A 17,275-nucleotide genomic window follows, 5' to 3' on the forward strand; every position below is an offset into this window, starting at 1 on the left:
AACTCAACGATTTTATGTAGTGCAGGGTTTCCAACTATAAAATCACTCAGCACATCTGGCCCCTGGTGCACAAACACATGTATTCTGTTAGCATAGACACGAGTAGGACACATATTCCTTATTCAAGATATTGCCATTCATTGCGTTATCCCTCCTGTGAGCACAACATCCAGGTTTCCCAAGTTACCTACATTCCAGGGGTTGGGGCCTCCTAAGGATACACCAGTTTATTGGTCCCATAGAATGATCGCCCCTTGCTAGGGTTAGTTGCACCATATTACTGCCAACATGACAAGGGTCAAAGCAGGATCCTGGGAAAGAAGCAATGACTGCACCTGACTTACTTCATGGAACCTCTGCTTAAGAAGGCTACCAGGTGTGGTGCTTGTTGGATCTGTACTGCAGCACTAACACCAGAAGGAGGTCATGGCCCTGGGAAGAGACATCTAAGCCAGAGGGTCCCATCTAAAGAGGCAAGGGGAAGCGACGGTTTTCTTTAGTCCCGCTTGTCACTCAAATAATGGCTCAGCCTGAACTTTTAGATTTAGGAGAAAACATCAGGTCTGTAAAATGTCAGTGTTGCCCTTTGCAAAGTCTCAGAACAGGACTAGATCTGTCCCTATCCAGGCCACTGCGTCTTCAGATAAAGCAGCGCTACTTCATCCACATTTATCTGCAAAACAGTCACTTGGCTGCCATTGCAGCACAGCTCTCTGAGCCCACAGCCCCTGCCTTATCCATGGAGAGGTGATCTCCAGAAAGTACACACTTGTCTCAGGAGTAGACATTTCCTGGGCCACTGTCCCTCTGGCATTCTCTCTTTGGAGATGTACAAGGCCCCCTAAATTGCTAAAGGATGAGTTTTCTGGAGTCGCGGCTTTGGTGTGGATGATGCTATGTGGACCAACTGGACCTTTCAAGTACCTCTGTAATAAGGAGCAGTCCCAGAAGGTAGAACCCGAAGCAGAGGGCACCAAGGAAGATGGTCTTCCGCCTCCAGTCACGTAAGGACGGGAACTCGTCAATCACAGCTGTGGTGATGCCTTCCATGTTACCAAACTGAAATACACAAAAAGGAAACAGCAAGTTCTGGTGTGTGGTGATGTGTAGGGTAAACACAGGCATGCTGAAGACCCAGATAACATGACTCTTGACTCTAAACATCACTAGGCAGACAAATGGAAATGCAGAAACCAGGCTGCTGCATGCAGTCAGATACAATTGCCTGGGGTGTCTGACAATAATGAATCTAACTAGCGCTTAAAAGGATACACCTCCTTAATATACATACATCACGTGCATCTGTGCAGGAAATGGCATTAGAGTGACCAGGTTTTCCAGTCACACACATGAAAAGAAATAAACCAGATCTTGCAGGAAAGCTAAGACTGTGACAAGGTGCAACTCTATGCTAGTAAATTCTTGTAAATGCTACAAGTGAGTTCTTCCCTTAGCTGTGACATAAACACAGTATTACTCAATGGCTATGCTAATTTAACAACACAATTTTCCCAAGAAAATAAGGCCATCAATATGCTACCATTTACAAGTTCTTAAAGTGCACTTCAAGGCAGGCTAACTTTTACAGTCAAATGAATTCTTACAATGTATTCATTTGTATAACTACATGATAACCATAGAAAACAGCATAGAATCAAGACAATCCTACACATAAGTGAATACACTAACGAATTTTAATTTCATAAATGACTACTAGAATGTATAATTTATTTATAAAGCACCCAATTGCCTGGGGCTGTCCTGGATCTAGCAGAATCTGATACATTTATGAAATAGAGGCTCCGGAGTAAACACCCAGATTTTAAGCGGTTTCGTCAAATGTATCCGCTTAGTCTGGCTCCATACTGACAAAACACTTGATTTGCAGTTATGTCTGATAAAAGCTATACCATACTGTAGAAATAAAGTGGACAGCCAACAAAGCTAGTGATATAATGAAAGGCATTGTGGAGTGGACATGTTTCAGTCGTTCAGTAATTGCATTATGCCTTCTACAGGACCTCAATTGCTTGGGAACATAGATCCACAATTGACAAGTCACTTGCATGCCACACAATATTCTCCAATTATGATGTTTTGTCCAAGCTAGATTAGGCAAAAACCAGTGAAGACAATCAATTGTTGATACAGATTCCTTAAAAAGGATGATTGGTGTAGAACATAAGTACCGTCAGAAACTGCTTAGTCTTTAATATTAACAAACCACCCATATTCTCAACCTAAGCTCTGCAACATGGCGGCCCTGGAAAAGCAGCTTGACAAAGTAACGAGGACATCCAAGTTCTCCTTTAGAGGTTCATATTTAGACACTGGTTTAAAAGGTCGTCAAAAATAATGAAATTGCAGGAAATGTGTTCTTCTACTATTTTTATCCATGTATTAATTATACCATTAGAGCATAAAGGTCTACATAGCTCCAGAAGGGACATGGCTAGGACAGGACACAAGAGGTTCTAGTATCACCCGTGTGTCCTGTGCCTTGAATGGAAATTGAAGGAGCAGTTCCCTCTACTCATGAGACTGTGAAGAACACAGAAAAAGTGTCACTTCACAATTAATGATCGTTGGACTGCTAATGGAGCCAACATGAGGGCCTTTCCTGCCCATGGATCAGTACGCTGAAGAATCTTTAAAATAGATTGTAAAACCTCAAAAAGGCACCTTCCTCCAGACAGATTTTAACTTTCTAGTACTTTCAACAAAAAGGGGAGGCCAGTGGAAGAACACCTGGCTATGAATGGACAATGCTGTGGCAACAAATGATGGACCGAATGCTGAATAAATCAAACATTCTCCCCCAGTCAAGGGATCTAAGTTAAATACATAATTCTTTTGCTTACCATGCCACCCCCATTTGGACCCAGCCATATGCAAATCAGTCTTAGTCCTGCACCTAATGGGAACAGTCCATCCCGAACTGCCAAGTCGGGTCCTTCCTGGACTGGAAACAAGCAGTCTCAGACCAGTTTCAGGGGATATCCCCACTAATCAGCCAGGCTAGCTTGAATCCAGTGGCACAGTGAGCAAGAGACAAACATCTGGGCATACCCATCCCACTTAGGGTGAAAAGTGCTGCGGAGAGCAAAATAACTATGGATTTAGGCCAAGATTTCTATACTGGGGTAAATGTTTGCCATTGTTCAACAGTCTGTCCATCAATTGTTCTTTATGCATTTGTCATCTCAAGTGGGCCGGGTATGCCCAGACGTGGGTTGTGTGTGCTCCATGCCACTGGAGTCAAGCTAGCCTAGCTGATGAGGGGTGAAACCCCGACAATGGTCCTATGATGCTCGTTTCCAGTCCAGGGAGGACCTGGCCTCGCAGTTTAGGCTGGACTGTTCCCATGGGGAGCAGGGTCAAGACTGATTTGCATATGACTGGGTTTAAACTTCAATGCCATGGGGAGCAAAAAAAACGATGGATTTAGGCCTAGATCTCTGTACCTGGGGGTGAATGTTTGACATTGTTCAACATTCTGTCCATCAATTGTTCTTTTTGTATATAAATGGACAATGTCATGGCTTTCTAATACACTAAGGGGCAGATGTACGATCGGTTTTTCCTGTTGCAAACGGGAATTTGGCCCGTTTGTGACCACAAAATAGGTCAGTCCCATGTACAAACCATAGTTTGCGAGTCGCTAGCCTGTTAGCGACTCGCAAAATATGGTTTGCGACTCGCTATTAGGAAGTGACGTGCCAAGGGTGACCCTTCCTAATAGCAAGTCTCACACCAACGTATGATTGATGCGTTTGCAAAATACTCGCAGTTTACCACCCTTTTCAAAAGGGAGGTAAGCCACTTACAAACGGGAAGGGGTCCCCAGGGGACCCCTTTCGCTTTGTGAAAGGGTGCGAAAATATTTTTTAAGAGCAGCCAGTGGTCCCTGGGACCACTGCCTGCCCTTAAAAAATTTATCTGAAAAGTTTCATTTTTGTTTTTTAAATGCATCCTGTTTTCCTTTAAGGGAAGCCATGCTGCATTTAAAAATAAAAAACTGCTTTATTTAAAAAGCAGTCACAGACATGGTGGTCTGCTGACCCCAGAAGGCCACCATCCCTGTGAGTGCTAGCCATTCCCAATGGGGTTGCAAATTGCGCCTGCCTCATGAATATGGATTAGGCATGCACATTGGGAATCGCAAACAGTGTCTGAGACACAGTTGTACATTCTATTTTGAGAGGCGTAAATTGGGAATCGCAATTTAATGCAATTTGCGACTCGCAAAATGCAAGCGTCGTACATCTGGCCCTAAGAAACCAAGCATTCTGTGAAGCACAGCAAAGCTCACTATTACACCGAGGATATTGCCTTATGTGGGTGAAAATTGAATACTCCCAAATGTTTTTGCACATTTCAGTAGAACACTGGCATGAAAGGAAAAAGCCAAATCTGCAGTATACTTTATTTTTAAATAACTCTCTGATAAGAGTAAGTGTCCTTCCCCTGTTACTCTAGGACGGTCAAGCTACTATGCTCTGTTATCAACAGGGCTTGAAACTAAATACAATGCCTCTGATCAAAAGAGAAATCTAATGGACCAGCTAAAATGCAGAATTTGTTCACAACAGCCACAGAACTGGAAAAAGCAACTTGTTTTTCAAAAGTTCAATGTTCCTTCCAAATGTCCAGATTCTGGATGCTCTTGGTGATTATGGCTATGACCGTTCAGAGGCATGCATGAAAGTACACAACTGCTCCATCAGAATTCATACTTTGGAACAGAATTGGACAAAATCCACACAATGTTGTGGACAATCCCATTCACAACATTTCCAGTTCCTTAATAAATGAGGATAGTTAAGCTATTGCTGCCACGTCAATTCCTGTATCAATTCTGGCCTAGGTCATACCATGAACTAGCACAAAACCAAACACTGGAGCCCTGGTTATGTTGGAACGCTACAAGCCCTGGATTTCGTTTATTTTTGTAGTATGAAACCTGTACACTACAGGGTAACCACCCTACCGTAACCTGTGAACTGTACAACCTATGTTGCAATACTCTTTGTAATGAATCAACTCGCAATATGGTGAACGCGAGCCTCTACGCCCTCCACTTACCAGGGTATCAACTCCCAAAGTAAACAGCATCAGGAAGAACAGGATGGACCAAAATACCGACCCGGGCAGGAGGGCCAGAGCTTCCGGGTAGGCTACGAATGCCAACCCTGGACCTGAGGAACAAAAGGAAAGGAGTGATTTATTGGCAATGCAAAAATACAGATAAAATGAGTTATTCTCAAGCCAAATTGCACAATTTCATCTTTACATAGTCATCTAAGACCCATAATAATAGGATTTTAACAGTTGTCTCATTTCTTGTGACTTGTTCACGAAATGCAAAGCAGAAACCAGGTATAATATGGAAATGCTTTCAACATTATCACCAGAATGGTGATTAAAAAAGGATTATTTTCAAATTAAACCTGGTATGTGGTAAAAGGAAAGGATGCCTAAATGCAATGTAGGACTTCACTAGGTTTGTGATAGGATTTGATAGGGTTTCCACAGAGTATCTGATGGGATCAGGGAAAAAGCTACACTCCTTAGACATCAGGAAGCTGCCACCCACCCATTCGCTGGAAGCATTTTAATGGAAACACTATCCCCATGCTGTTGAAACAGACACAGCACTCAAGAGAGGCCCATCCCCCCTGTTTTGCTTCAGAAAGTAAGAAGTAGCTCATCCAATGGCAAAGACACCCTTAAAACCATCCTAGGATTTTCCTATACAAAAGCAGAAATACTTTGGGTAAGCAAAAATTGAATTAATAAGTAATGATATTTTAATTGCATTTATAAAGCGCTTACTACTCCTGACGAGGTGTTGAAGTGCTTTACAGCGACTAGCACGAGGGAGCCTAAAAGCAGTGGTCAGTTGGTCATTGGGGTTAGTCTTGCATGCTAAAGAAAGCCATTTCTGCATTTACTCGTGTTTGTTTATGTGCATTCTAATCTCAGCCAGGACATTAGTCCCAATGGCAGCTCCACTCAGGATCTCATGTCGTTTTATCACTCAGATGACCATGTGCCAAATCTGATTCCTGTCCTTGCTTCTTTCCCCTTCTTTCAAGAGTATTCCAAAACTGTCCTACGTGAACCCTAACACCGGCACCTGCTACCGTGGAACTAGGGGTTTAGTTGTCTTCTGTAAGGGACCAACAGGAATGACTTGTGAGATGCTTGGGGGTGCTGTGCGCTACGAGTGCGCGCGTCCTACTGAGCAGTACAAGATTACGCCCCTAGTACAGTTCATCGTAGGAGGAGGAGAAGAAATCAGGGACAAAGGAAACCAAGATACATACAGTGACCGCTGACCTCCCTGGGGTAAGCTTGTGCTGCTGACCATCAATAGTACTGGAAGTGTGGCTGGGTCTGTGTGCTAGTGACATCAAGCATTGACACAGCAATTTTTTATAGTCTGAATTGACGACCCCTCAAACCATCACTAAAACTATCGCTAAGCAGAACTACATCAACCTCTTTTCTTTCTTAACAACTTCATTTTTTATTTTTCTTTGCCATTACAGGGACATCATAGCAGGTATGTATGTATGTCCAGGGTTATATCGGAGTATAAATAATTTTTCACTTTGAAGTTTTGTTTGATGTATAAATAATAAGCAAGATATATGTTTAAAGCCAGCCTGCTGCCTTTGCATCTTTCACTCATCATTTCGGGGCTCTCTTCCCCCATTGAGCTTCCAGAGGAAGAAGCCATTTCACGAATCATTGAACCGAGCAGAGCCTCAGATAGAAGCGGGCCCGCTCCCCAGCACACGCCATTTTTATATGGGTTTGGAAATGGCGCCAAACTTTCCAGGATTAATGTGTTCTGTAATTTGTTAGTGCGGATAGCTTTTCCATAGCATATATAGTTGAAGATGTTTCCCGCCACAGATGCATCTGCGGTGGTGGATGGAAGGGTGTCTGGAGTTCCCAAACATACACGGTTGCTACTCTTGTGGCTAACAGCGGATGAGCGATTCATTTCCCAACTGGTGCTGTGAGTAGGTAAATACTGTGTTCTCACGGTCCTCTAAATAGCAGAGTTGTGGGATCGTGTGGAAGGGTAAGCAGTCTAAGGTGGGATTGGTTTTCCTTGCAATATGACTGCACGTGTTAACATGACCACCACTCGGGGGGTCAGTGTGCCTGTTTCCCTACACTCATTCCAGCTTGTCTCCAAAGCCCCAAATATTGCACTCATCCTCGCAGGGGCTCGTTTTTTTTTTTTTAAACATGTTTTTATTGCAGCATTATAAACAATACATCCATTAGGGCAACCGGCACCCGCGTATAATCTCAAATCACACCCCTCGTTATAGCAATGCACACAGCCGTTTAGCCCACATCCCGGGGGCCGGGCGGCGTATTAAGACAGTGATTCATATTATCATAACGATCTCCTCATAGCGAAGCCCGGTCCATGTCCTATTATAGCCTCTGCATTTATTCCTATCAGATTCTCTCCCCAAATCCAACTACCGCCTGCCTGAAGCAACCCCTCGACGCGGTTGATACTAGTATTGTCCGTGTCCGCAGCCTCCATCCCCATCTGCGCCCACCCCTGTGAGCAGTGCCTAAGGCCTGCCACTCATCACCTTCTAGGTGCCCAAGGAGAGCTGCCCATGCGCCCCGTTCCCCGGTGGTCAGCAATCAGGGGTCCTTCCTGCTGGCCCTCGTCGTAACACTACAGCTCGCAGGGGCTCGGTACCACCTTATCATTATTTTATATGAAGAATTAACTTTTGAAAACTTTAATATACAAGTACGTTGAAACACTTAAAACCAGACCAGATTTTACCAAAAATAAAGAATTTTTGAGAAATAGTGAAAAATGTAACGAGAATGCTTAAAACTTTAGGCAGATCAGTAAGTAACTTCATTTTTTACCTTTAAATTTAGGGGAAGCTCTGGCACAAGTGGAATGTATGGAAAAGCATAGAGAAAACGGTTAGACCATCTGATCACATCCAGGGATGATGAAGTCTCAGGATTTTGTGTTTTGGTCGGTTGTAAAGGGGTCCAACTGTGGAGACCTCAACATAGTGAACGTCTCATAGAACACCTCATTTATTACCCATTTGTGGTCTTGTCAAAGATCTCCTTATCATCTCTACTTTCATATTTTACTCTCCTGAGAGTTAGTTTGCAGAGAGCTGAAGCCCCCCCCCCCGGCCAGGCTCCAGTGCCAGATATCTTCAGAGGGTGGCCTGGTGCTGCTTCCCTGTTGCTGGTCAAGTGAACACGCGACAGGTATGTCATTATGGGAGTGAAATAAAAATATGGACTAGTTTGCTCTCAATAAGGGCCTCAGTCAGATTGAAAGGACGAATCTTACTTCTGGGCAATTTGTAGCCCTGGAACTTTAAAAAACAAAAAGTGACCTGAAGCATCATAGAAGCGAGGCCGTGGCCAAACACCCTCACGGTCTAAACCCGCGCCTGCTTTATAAATGGGGCACTGTCCACAAGTTAAACAATCAGGAGACAGGCAAAGCAGATATCCTGGTAGTGTTTCTGGATTATTTCCTTGAGTGGCTATAATTTCTGTATATTTTCTCACCATCAACATGACCCACTCTCCCCAAGAGCCACTCTTCATCTTACCTGAATCGGCCACTTCTCCCACCGGCACCTTCTTCTTCCAGGCCATGTGACCCAGCACAGAGAATATGGCGAAGCCGGCGAAGAAGCTCGTGCAGCAGTTGCCGATGGCAATAACCAGCGTGTCTCTGCAGGGACACCAAAAAACGTAAATCACTGTTGCCCGGCGCACACATGCATTCATATTCAAATGTATTAATGCATAGTTAATAAAAATCATTTCATAAGTGTTGCTTTGAAATAGATCCTTAAAAAAAAAAATTTGTAAAAGCCAAAAGCCAAGGTAAAATTTTATATCCTTATTCAATATTATCAAGAAACGTGTATTAATATATTTCATTCCTTTTAAATATTTTTTGTAAAAGTTTTCTCTGCCCGACTGAAAAACCTTATGATTCGTACATTGAGACTTGCATTTTCCGCATCATACCACGTGATAACAGCTTGCCAGCATGTTCGCACCCCAGGCTGTCAAACAGTTGTCGCAAAAAGTGTCGTCACTCATTCAGGAGTGATGGGCATAGGCAAACGTTGTGCTGGATAGTTTCTTGTGCTTGCTTGCACTATCTGCACACTTTATTTCCATGGCACGAGTCGGGGTACACGCAGGTACACGGCGGCCACCCACTATTTTCACAGGGTGGACGCCGTCCCCCCTGCCAAGAAGATGGGCCCCACAGAAATATGCTGAACTTGTCCTGGTGTAAGACACCGGCACACGTTCAGCAGCGCCTGCACGTTGCCTGCTTTCCATTTCCAGCAGCAACGTGCAAGCAGCAAGAAGGGTGTTTTTTTTACCTCCAGCCAGGCGGAAGTTAAGGGGCCATCAGGCCTTCTTTTGTTTGAATATCTTGACTGGAGGCGGCCTGGAACCTCACACAAATGTAAATGCCACAGAGGGAAACAAAAGCACACAGCTTGCTATCTCTTCACAGGTACTTAAGAGATGATTTTGTTCTGTCCCTGTATATAAGTGCAGACACTGTAAGACTCAGATGGGGTGGTCTGTCCCAGTATTTACACAAATAATTGAAATAGCACTATTTTATTTCTTTTATAGCGCTACGTCATGACGTCATGTGCTGTGATGGCATGCGTCAAGATGTCACTTGCATAGTGTCTAACTTGGTCAGTCCCCCGCCTTGTTTTTATAGGACTTGTACCCTGTTTTTTTCGCCTAGGCCAACCATTTTGAACCAGTTAAAAATCCTCTGAGGCGTTGGGACATAAATTACATTTTTGTATAATTGGACTTACAAGTGCCCAAGTATGTCTGTTGCACTAAACGGTGGCGGCTGGCATCTACTGAGGGTTGGGGGGAGGGGGTGCAGGCAAACAAAAGAAAAAAAAAGACAAACACTTATCGGATGCTGAAGACATCGTCCTCACTCCGACCTCGTCTCTATGACTGCAGTGCAGGCCCCAGCAAACTCCCTCAACCAATACTGGCCCGCTCACGTGCACTTAATCCGCATGCGAGCAGTGCCCCGATTGGTGGGAGCGGCCTCTCTCAGTACTCCGGAGGGTACTGGAGGCCTGCACTGGTTCTCAACCTAGCTGCCTTAAGACAGCTGGGTTGAGAGGTTTAAAGTGCGCATGTGTGGCTGGCCATCTCAAGGCGGCCGACCAAAGACACATGCACACTTTAAACAAGTGCAAAGGCACCCTCTGCCCACCACTCCTCCCTGCTCACTCAGCAGGCCCCGCCCTGTCCTGACGCTCTGTTCAGGACAGGAAAATAAAAATACAATGGTAATATCTGGGGCTTTGGAGGGCACGAAAGTGGGGTGACACCTCCGCTCCAATGGAGGCGCCGCCCCTGGCACTTGAGTTTTGTACGAATGCATGATGAGCCGAGCGAGAGCGCGCTTTGCAAAGGCTGTCTGGACATCGAGACGCAACCGCTTCCACCTGTTGATATTAAACTTCTTGAAGACTTGCGATTGGCTGCTCCCACACACCGCTTATGTGCAGGTCTCTGAAGATGCTCTCTGAAGATGCACTTCCCTGTATCGGTAGAGGGCTCCAGCCGCAGCCTGTGGTCTAGCGAGCTCCAGCCGCAGCCTGTGGTCTAGCGAGCTCCAGCCGCAGCCTGTGGTCTAGCGAGCTCCAGCCGCAGCCTGTGGTCTAGCGAGCTCCAGCCGCAGCCTGTGGTCTAGCGAGCTCCAGCCGCAGCCTGTGGTCTAGCGAGCTCCAGCCGCAGCCTGTGGTCTAGCGAGCTCCAGCCGCAGCCTGTGGTCTAGCGAGCGCCAGCCAGAGCCTGTGGTCTAGCGAGCTCCAGCCAGAGCCTGTGGTCTAGCGAGCTCTCCTGGGCAGCTCTTAGCTTTAATTCACCCTCATTGCCTTGCATACATTTGCTTCACCAGCCCACATTCCAGCCTGATTGTGGCTCGGGATGCATTACATGGAAGGCAGAAGAGCTGCCTGTATATGCTGAGGGTTTCTAACCACTGTGATTGGCGACCACCGAGAGCTTCACAACCATGCGCTATCATGGGGTTAACCTTTGTGTTAATGATTTTCAATAAGAGATGGAGGGATTAACCTCTCAGACTATTCTCAAGTGACACAAAGGCTGCTAGTAAGGACCCCCCTTTAGAGTTTATTTGGGCCTTGTGACCGAAGTAAGTACTTTTATGTCAATAAAGATTCCCAAATATTCATAAACTTGTTCCTGAATTATGTTCTGTTTATTCACATACCGGAACCCAAGCGCCTTCGTTTTGCTAAAATTGATTTCAAGCGTATCTGTATTGGTATAGTCACTGGTTTCAGTAAGATGTTATTCACATTGTTGATGCTTTGATCAAATATATGATCTTTACATTAGACATTACATTGAAAATCATACATGCGCAGTGCTGTATTTGGCACCTGTTTGTGTCAGGACAGAGGACATTTGAGAGTCCTTTAAATGCACGAGCTGTGTCTGATTCTGAAGCATCCGTCTAGTTCTCTGTATGCAATTGTGAAGTGCTCTGGAGTGATTAGCACTTTACAAGTCTTTTCTGTGCTGTGCTAGGACTAAATTCAGCAATCTGGTTTTCTGGGCTGGCTAGGTTTTTGGTTGGCTCATTTAATGTTATTACATTTTATAAATTAACGATTGCTACAGCAATGGAACAATATCAGATAGAACGGAGGAGTGAAGTTACCTGTGATTGCCAGTCCATGATATCCTTAACTACTGATAGCGCTCACTACCCGATGGAGTCTCTTGGCGCTGGTCTTGAAGCCCTGCCTAATAAAGACACCGAGTGAGGGTGAAAGTTAGAGCCATTGTGACTTCCAAACCAGGAGGCTTGCACCAAGGAGGAACGTCCACGACGAGAGATGAAGCGAAACGTATCTGAAGATAAGAAAGCTTCGGCTCTACTCTGTATATTGCGACCTGGAGCGCGTGGCTTATCACTTGAGCGAAGATATAGAGGAGTAAGGTGGTTAAATCATTTCGAGGCAAGATATGCCATTTTGAAATAAATGTGGCTTCCACCAGGAGCGGGGGCAGTGGCCTCCAGGCAGACTATGTTGGGTCTTTTTCTAGAGGCCCGGATTGGCTCTAGAAGCGGAGTTTTACCCTCCAACGAGGTCTCAATGAAGCCAGGTTAAATTGCATTGCAGTCATCAGGTCGGGAATCAATGGAAGCCTCGACTACCAACGCTCGATGGTGCTGATGAACCAGAGAATGAAGAACATTTAAGATCCGGGGTTGAGAATAAGCGCGGTCCAACCGCAGCCCTTCCCTGCGGTGCTGTGGCAAGAGTACAGAGACTGCACAGAAGAATCAATTCTGGCGTTTGTGGTCTGGATCCTGGCTAATTTGAGCCTTGATATCAACATAACAAATATTTTAAAGATATTCATGTCACATCCAAGAATTCACCTTCACCTATCGTAGCAAAGATCCTGCACGCGGTATCTATTGAAGCAGAGTCTCCCCTCTTAGAAACTCAATCTTTGCTTGATACGCTGAAACCGTCCGGGTATACGTCACCGCCACCGCTGTTTCTCCCGCTCAAAATGTAATTATTTTTTAACAATAACAATCAAGAAGTGTCATTTAAATACTGGATTTAAAAAGTTATTTTCTAAATTCTTTCTATACATTTTTTATATGTTGGATGAGTCTTGCATTCCTGCACTTTATGACAATGTACCGCACTCAAACACATTGTTTCGGCATAATCTGCTTTATCTTGGAATTGTTAATGCAATATGTGGCTGCATCAGTGGGATTAGGACATCCATTCTCCACAGCTCCCAACTTACCGGATGACGTTGTTGTTAAATTTGTTGTAGGAGGCCATGGAGAGCAGCCCGCCGAAGCCAATCCCTAGAGAGTAGAAAATCTGGGAGGCGGCGTCATTCCACACCTGGAAAGAAAGAAAAAGGCAGAGATCTTAGTTAAAAGATTACTTTCTTTCCTCCAGTAGGCTCAACAGCAGTGGGAAATCCAAGGCTGGAGCTACAGAGCAGATCCATACATTGTGCTGTAATTTTATACACACAGCTATTTACAGCTAAAAATTAAACACTTCAGGACTGTAGATCCTAGAATTTGGAGCAGACAGCTTTGGTACACAGCTCATCAACAGCAGGATAGTGACACATGGGGAAACCCTGAACATGTGCCTTACAAACGAGGCGTGGAAGAGTTGAAGGTACAGATAGTCTTCAAAAGGAAACTTCTTTTCGAACCGTCCGATTGAGTTGAGCCCTTGTGATACCAGCCTAGGAAATCCACAAACTTGAGTTTGATGACGGCTTATCGTTAAAGCTACAGGGTTGTACGCTCTCTAGCGCTTGCTTTATTTACCTCTTTGTTCCGAGAACAACCATGCCCTCCTTGATGATGGGTGGTCATGTCTCGGCTGTTACTATCATCATGAGCTCGTGCCTTGTCTATGGTAACTCACCCAGTCTTGGTCTTCCATGGATCGAAACGTCATGTTATATGGAGCTGGGCAGTATGATCATTGGAACGACCACTTCGTGGCTGCATATGAAGAAGGGCATTCAGTTCAAGAAGTGATGCCTCGTCCAGTGGAAGCTACGGTATCGTGCACCAGTTTATGACTAAATAGTACGCTCGGCTCGTATTTGCCAGCAGAAGTCCCGTTAATTAGTCTTTTGGTGGTTGGTCTTTATCAGAATGCAAGTTTAGGTGCAAGCTCGCTTTCAAGTTGGATACCGTCTCTGGAACAACCCTTCATTGTAGCGGTGTTCACTATGCACATATGTAGCACAAACCCGGCCACAAAGGAAAAGAAATGCTGTGCAATGGAGGGAGTAGCTAGGAGGACCAAAGAGGACATTACTAACTTGGATCCATGATCAGAGAGTTACACAGCGATGAGGCGTTGCTTGAAGATGAGAGCCCTCAACCGCAGGGGGGTGAGGGGGCTCTCTGGGTCTGGATGGAAGTTCTAGATCCCAGAAGCATAGCAAGGGGACGTTTGGTGTCTTGTCTTGTCTTTGTCCTTGCTTCATTTATTTATATTATTTGCAGATGCAAGCATTACACAGCCAGCAAGCGATTTTGAAAGTCTGGGACGGTGGAGTCTGAGATTACCATTTTTCAGGTTATGTTATGAGGGAGCCAATGGAGATCGTTGAGAGTTGGTCAGAATCTGTCAAACCTTCCATAAGTTAGATAGCGACGTCAACTATGTTCTTCTTGGGGGCATGATGCGATTCTGGGACACCAGTGAGCAGGGCACTGAATTCATCGAATTTAGATTAGACTGTACAGCTGAAGTCTGCTTCTGCAAAAAGATTTTAGTTTGCCTGCATGATGAGTTGGCGCCAGACAGTTAGTGTATTGTAAAGCAGAGGGTTGTATGACTGTAGAATCCTTGAAGCTCAGCACAGCTGACCAGTTGTGGGTGTACCTCTTTTGTACACAGTTGTGTTGGCTGCCGCTGGCAATCAGCCCAACCTATACCCTTTAGGGAGATCCGCTTCATACATGACTTGGATATCCAAGTCTGATCGAGAGCGATGCAATCTTTGAGCTGGGTGGAGTCATTTTCAGGTGTGATTTTTTAGGTGGGGCTGGATGTCTCCTGCATACTGACAGACCCTGCTGTTCTTGTTGGCCAGAAGGGTTCTCAGAGGTTACATTTAGAGGCTGAAGTTTACTGTAGTTAACATGGACTCCGATAGGATTCAGTAGGTCACGGGGAGAGATCGAATCTGGGGGTGTTTGGTTGAGCTGGCATGAATGAAGGGGAAGGAAGGATTATTCCACCAGTTTCTGTTCTTGAGAGGATGGTGATGAGTGGAGTTAAATGGTTAGTGTGTGTCAAATGCTGTAGAGAGGAGATACTGACCACTGTTGGTGATTTGGAGCACATCCTAGATTAGTTGCATGTTGGCTGCCTCTGCTACATGGGGGTCAAACTCTGGACTACTTGTCTTGGAAGAGAGTGCCGTGCTTGATCCCTCAGTGGAGTAAGACTGCTTATTCAAAGCTCTTTTTCGGGAATGATAGGTGGGTGACTGTTCCAGTCTTGTGTGAATTGGGGTAGATGCCATGGCTGAGCGGCATGCTGATGATGATGAGGAGCGGTTTGACGGTGATGCAGGCGATGGCTTTCCCTCTTCATACTGGGCCTACGTTGCCCTCTTCGGATTTGGGCTTCGGGTAGTTTAAGATGCTCGACAGGTCCTCAGTGGAGAGAGGGTTTAAGTGTGTCCGTTTGGTCTGGCGAAAGGTGGCCCCATTCAAAAGATGGCTAGGACCTCTGTGCTGTTAGAGTGAGGGGATTGATGGATACGAAGACGTGGTCGCTGCTGTGTGGAGAGAACTGCACAAAGAATATTCTGGAATGCTGAGGAGATACAGTAGATTTCTATGTTGCCATTTCTGCCAGAATTATCATCAATTCTACCTTTCACAAGACTAATGAGATTGCTGCTTTCCATACAGATGCCTCTGTTGCCTCAGTCAATTAGTCAACTCTTGTATGACGTGTCTTTAGGGAAATGGCACACTTCCAACTAGTTGGGGACCCAACACAGTCCATCCATTTTTGAATGAGACAATGCCATTCTCAAATGTAGCAAGTGGGAAAGGGTAACCGGCAGACTGAAGTTGGGAAGGTGGGCAGTAGAGAAAAACACGAGATTACCCAAAGTTTGAGGGTCCGCATACTCAGACATGGGGCGGCTAAACATACTCTAGTGGTGTGGTTTGGGGGGCAGATCATATACACCAACAGACCCGATTTAGCCGGGAGACTTCCGATTTTTGAAGTCCCCCCCAAAAATTTCAATTTAGCCGTCTCCCGCCTAAACATAACTCCACTTCAATATACATTACTTCGAATTTCTTGTTCAAGATGTTGGCATGTTTGGGCAGACACAGTCTCAGTTCCAGTGATTAGAGGGATGACCTACCTGAGCGCTCTGCAGCCTCTTCCAATCTGCCGTGAGGTAGAACCGCACCCCCTCGATGGAGCCCTCCAGAGTGGCGCCCCGAATGATCAGCACAAGAATGACAAAGTAAGGGAAGGTCGCTGTGAAGTACACAACCTGTGAGACAATGGGAAACAGACAGGACATTCAATGTTAGCCGAGGAGCACCTGAGCATCGACAGTAGGGGCTGGAGTGAAGAAGGCAATGCGTTTCTTGTGGGACATTGAAACCTGCTATAGACCTTTCTTTGACTATGTTTGAGGTTCAGTAACACAACACTTCCAAACAACAGCCTCAGGGACGGCAGAAAGTGTTCTTTCTGAGCAAAATCCCAAAGAGATGCCACACAAAATAGACTGCATCCAACATTATAAAACACATTGACTAGTGTATGCAAATATTTTACAACATTCGACACTTGGAAAAAACGTATAAAAAAACCAATATATTGTCTTTGCAGAGACAGGGTAAAATTTTAAGTTAGCTTCAGATGTGTGGGTGCCTGGCATGTTATTTGTTCTTCATTCAGTCATCTAAATCCCCTGGACAACTAAATCTACATATTTTCATTAATTCAGTGTTCCTCCTGGCTATGCTCTACACTCCTTTATTTTTGTCTGCTCCACTTCACGTGCAGTCCTTAATATTATTTAATAATAAAGAATGCACCGCTAACAAGCCTTAAATGATATAGGTGTATGTCTTTCCGTTTGTATCCCTCTGACTCCATTCCCCAATTCACTCTTCTTTCCTTTGCACAGTCTCATTGTTTTAATGCTGCTCGTACAGGTTAAAGTCTCAGATTTTTATATTACTGTTTTTTCTCTAAAATTGTAGCCTAGACGCCGTGTAACAATAAATAAACATACATGGTTCCACCAAATGGCAGCCATGTTGCTTCTAGGCGCCAATATACATTCCATGGTAGAAGTGTACAAAATGGCATTCCAAGATGGCTGCCTTCCGCTACATGTTTTGCCAAAGCTTACACTGCATTTCCACAACCACTGGCAAATCCAAGGCCGAAATTTGTGTGTGGTGGGCAGCAGGTCAGCAGTGGGATCTGAAGAGGAGGGGCATAGAGAAAGGTAGCAAGCAGCAGGAGTGCCTAGTGCAAGTGGGGAGGGAATAGAGGGGGCAGAAACCAAACAGAAGCGGTGTGCGTGGGGGGTTATAGATACTGAAGATGACTGGTGAAGTGAGTGCGGGATAAAGAGAACC

The 17,275-nt window shown here is 45.1% G+C and overlaps 1 protein-coding gene across 2 annotated transcripts in view; it reads right to left on the minus strand.

Annotated features, from left to right (window-relative positions):
* Positions 1 to 17,275, minus strand: part of LOC146806134 (sodium-dependent proline transporter-like) — a 309,885-nt gene that overhangs the window by 23,841 nt on the left and 268,769 nt on the right. For both annotated transcript variants that reach the window (XM_085623473.1, XM_085623474.1), the window contains exons 7-11: positions 16,036 to 16,170; positions 12,904 to 13,007; positions 8,637 to 8,761; positions 5,086 to 5,198; positions 925 to 1,059 (exon numbers count right to left, since the gene is read on the minus strand). In XM_085623473.1, the coding sequence (XP_085479599.1) occupies positions 925 to 1,059; positions 5,086 to 5,198; positions 8,637 to 8,761; positions 12,904 to 13,007; positions 16,036 to 16,170 (612 nt within the window). The remainder of the gene's footprint in view (positions 1 to 924; positions 1,060 to 5,085; positions 5,199 to 8,636; positions 8,762 to 12,903; positions 13,008 to 16,035; positions 16,171 to 17,275) is intronic.

Source organism: Triturus cristatus, chromosome 8, assembly GCF_964204655.1.
Source record: "Triturus cristatus chromosome 8, aTriCri1.1, whole genome shotgun sequence".
Taxonomy (NCBI): Eukaryota; Metazoa; Chordata; class Amphibia; order Caudata; family Salamandridae; genus Triturus; species Triturus cristatus.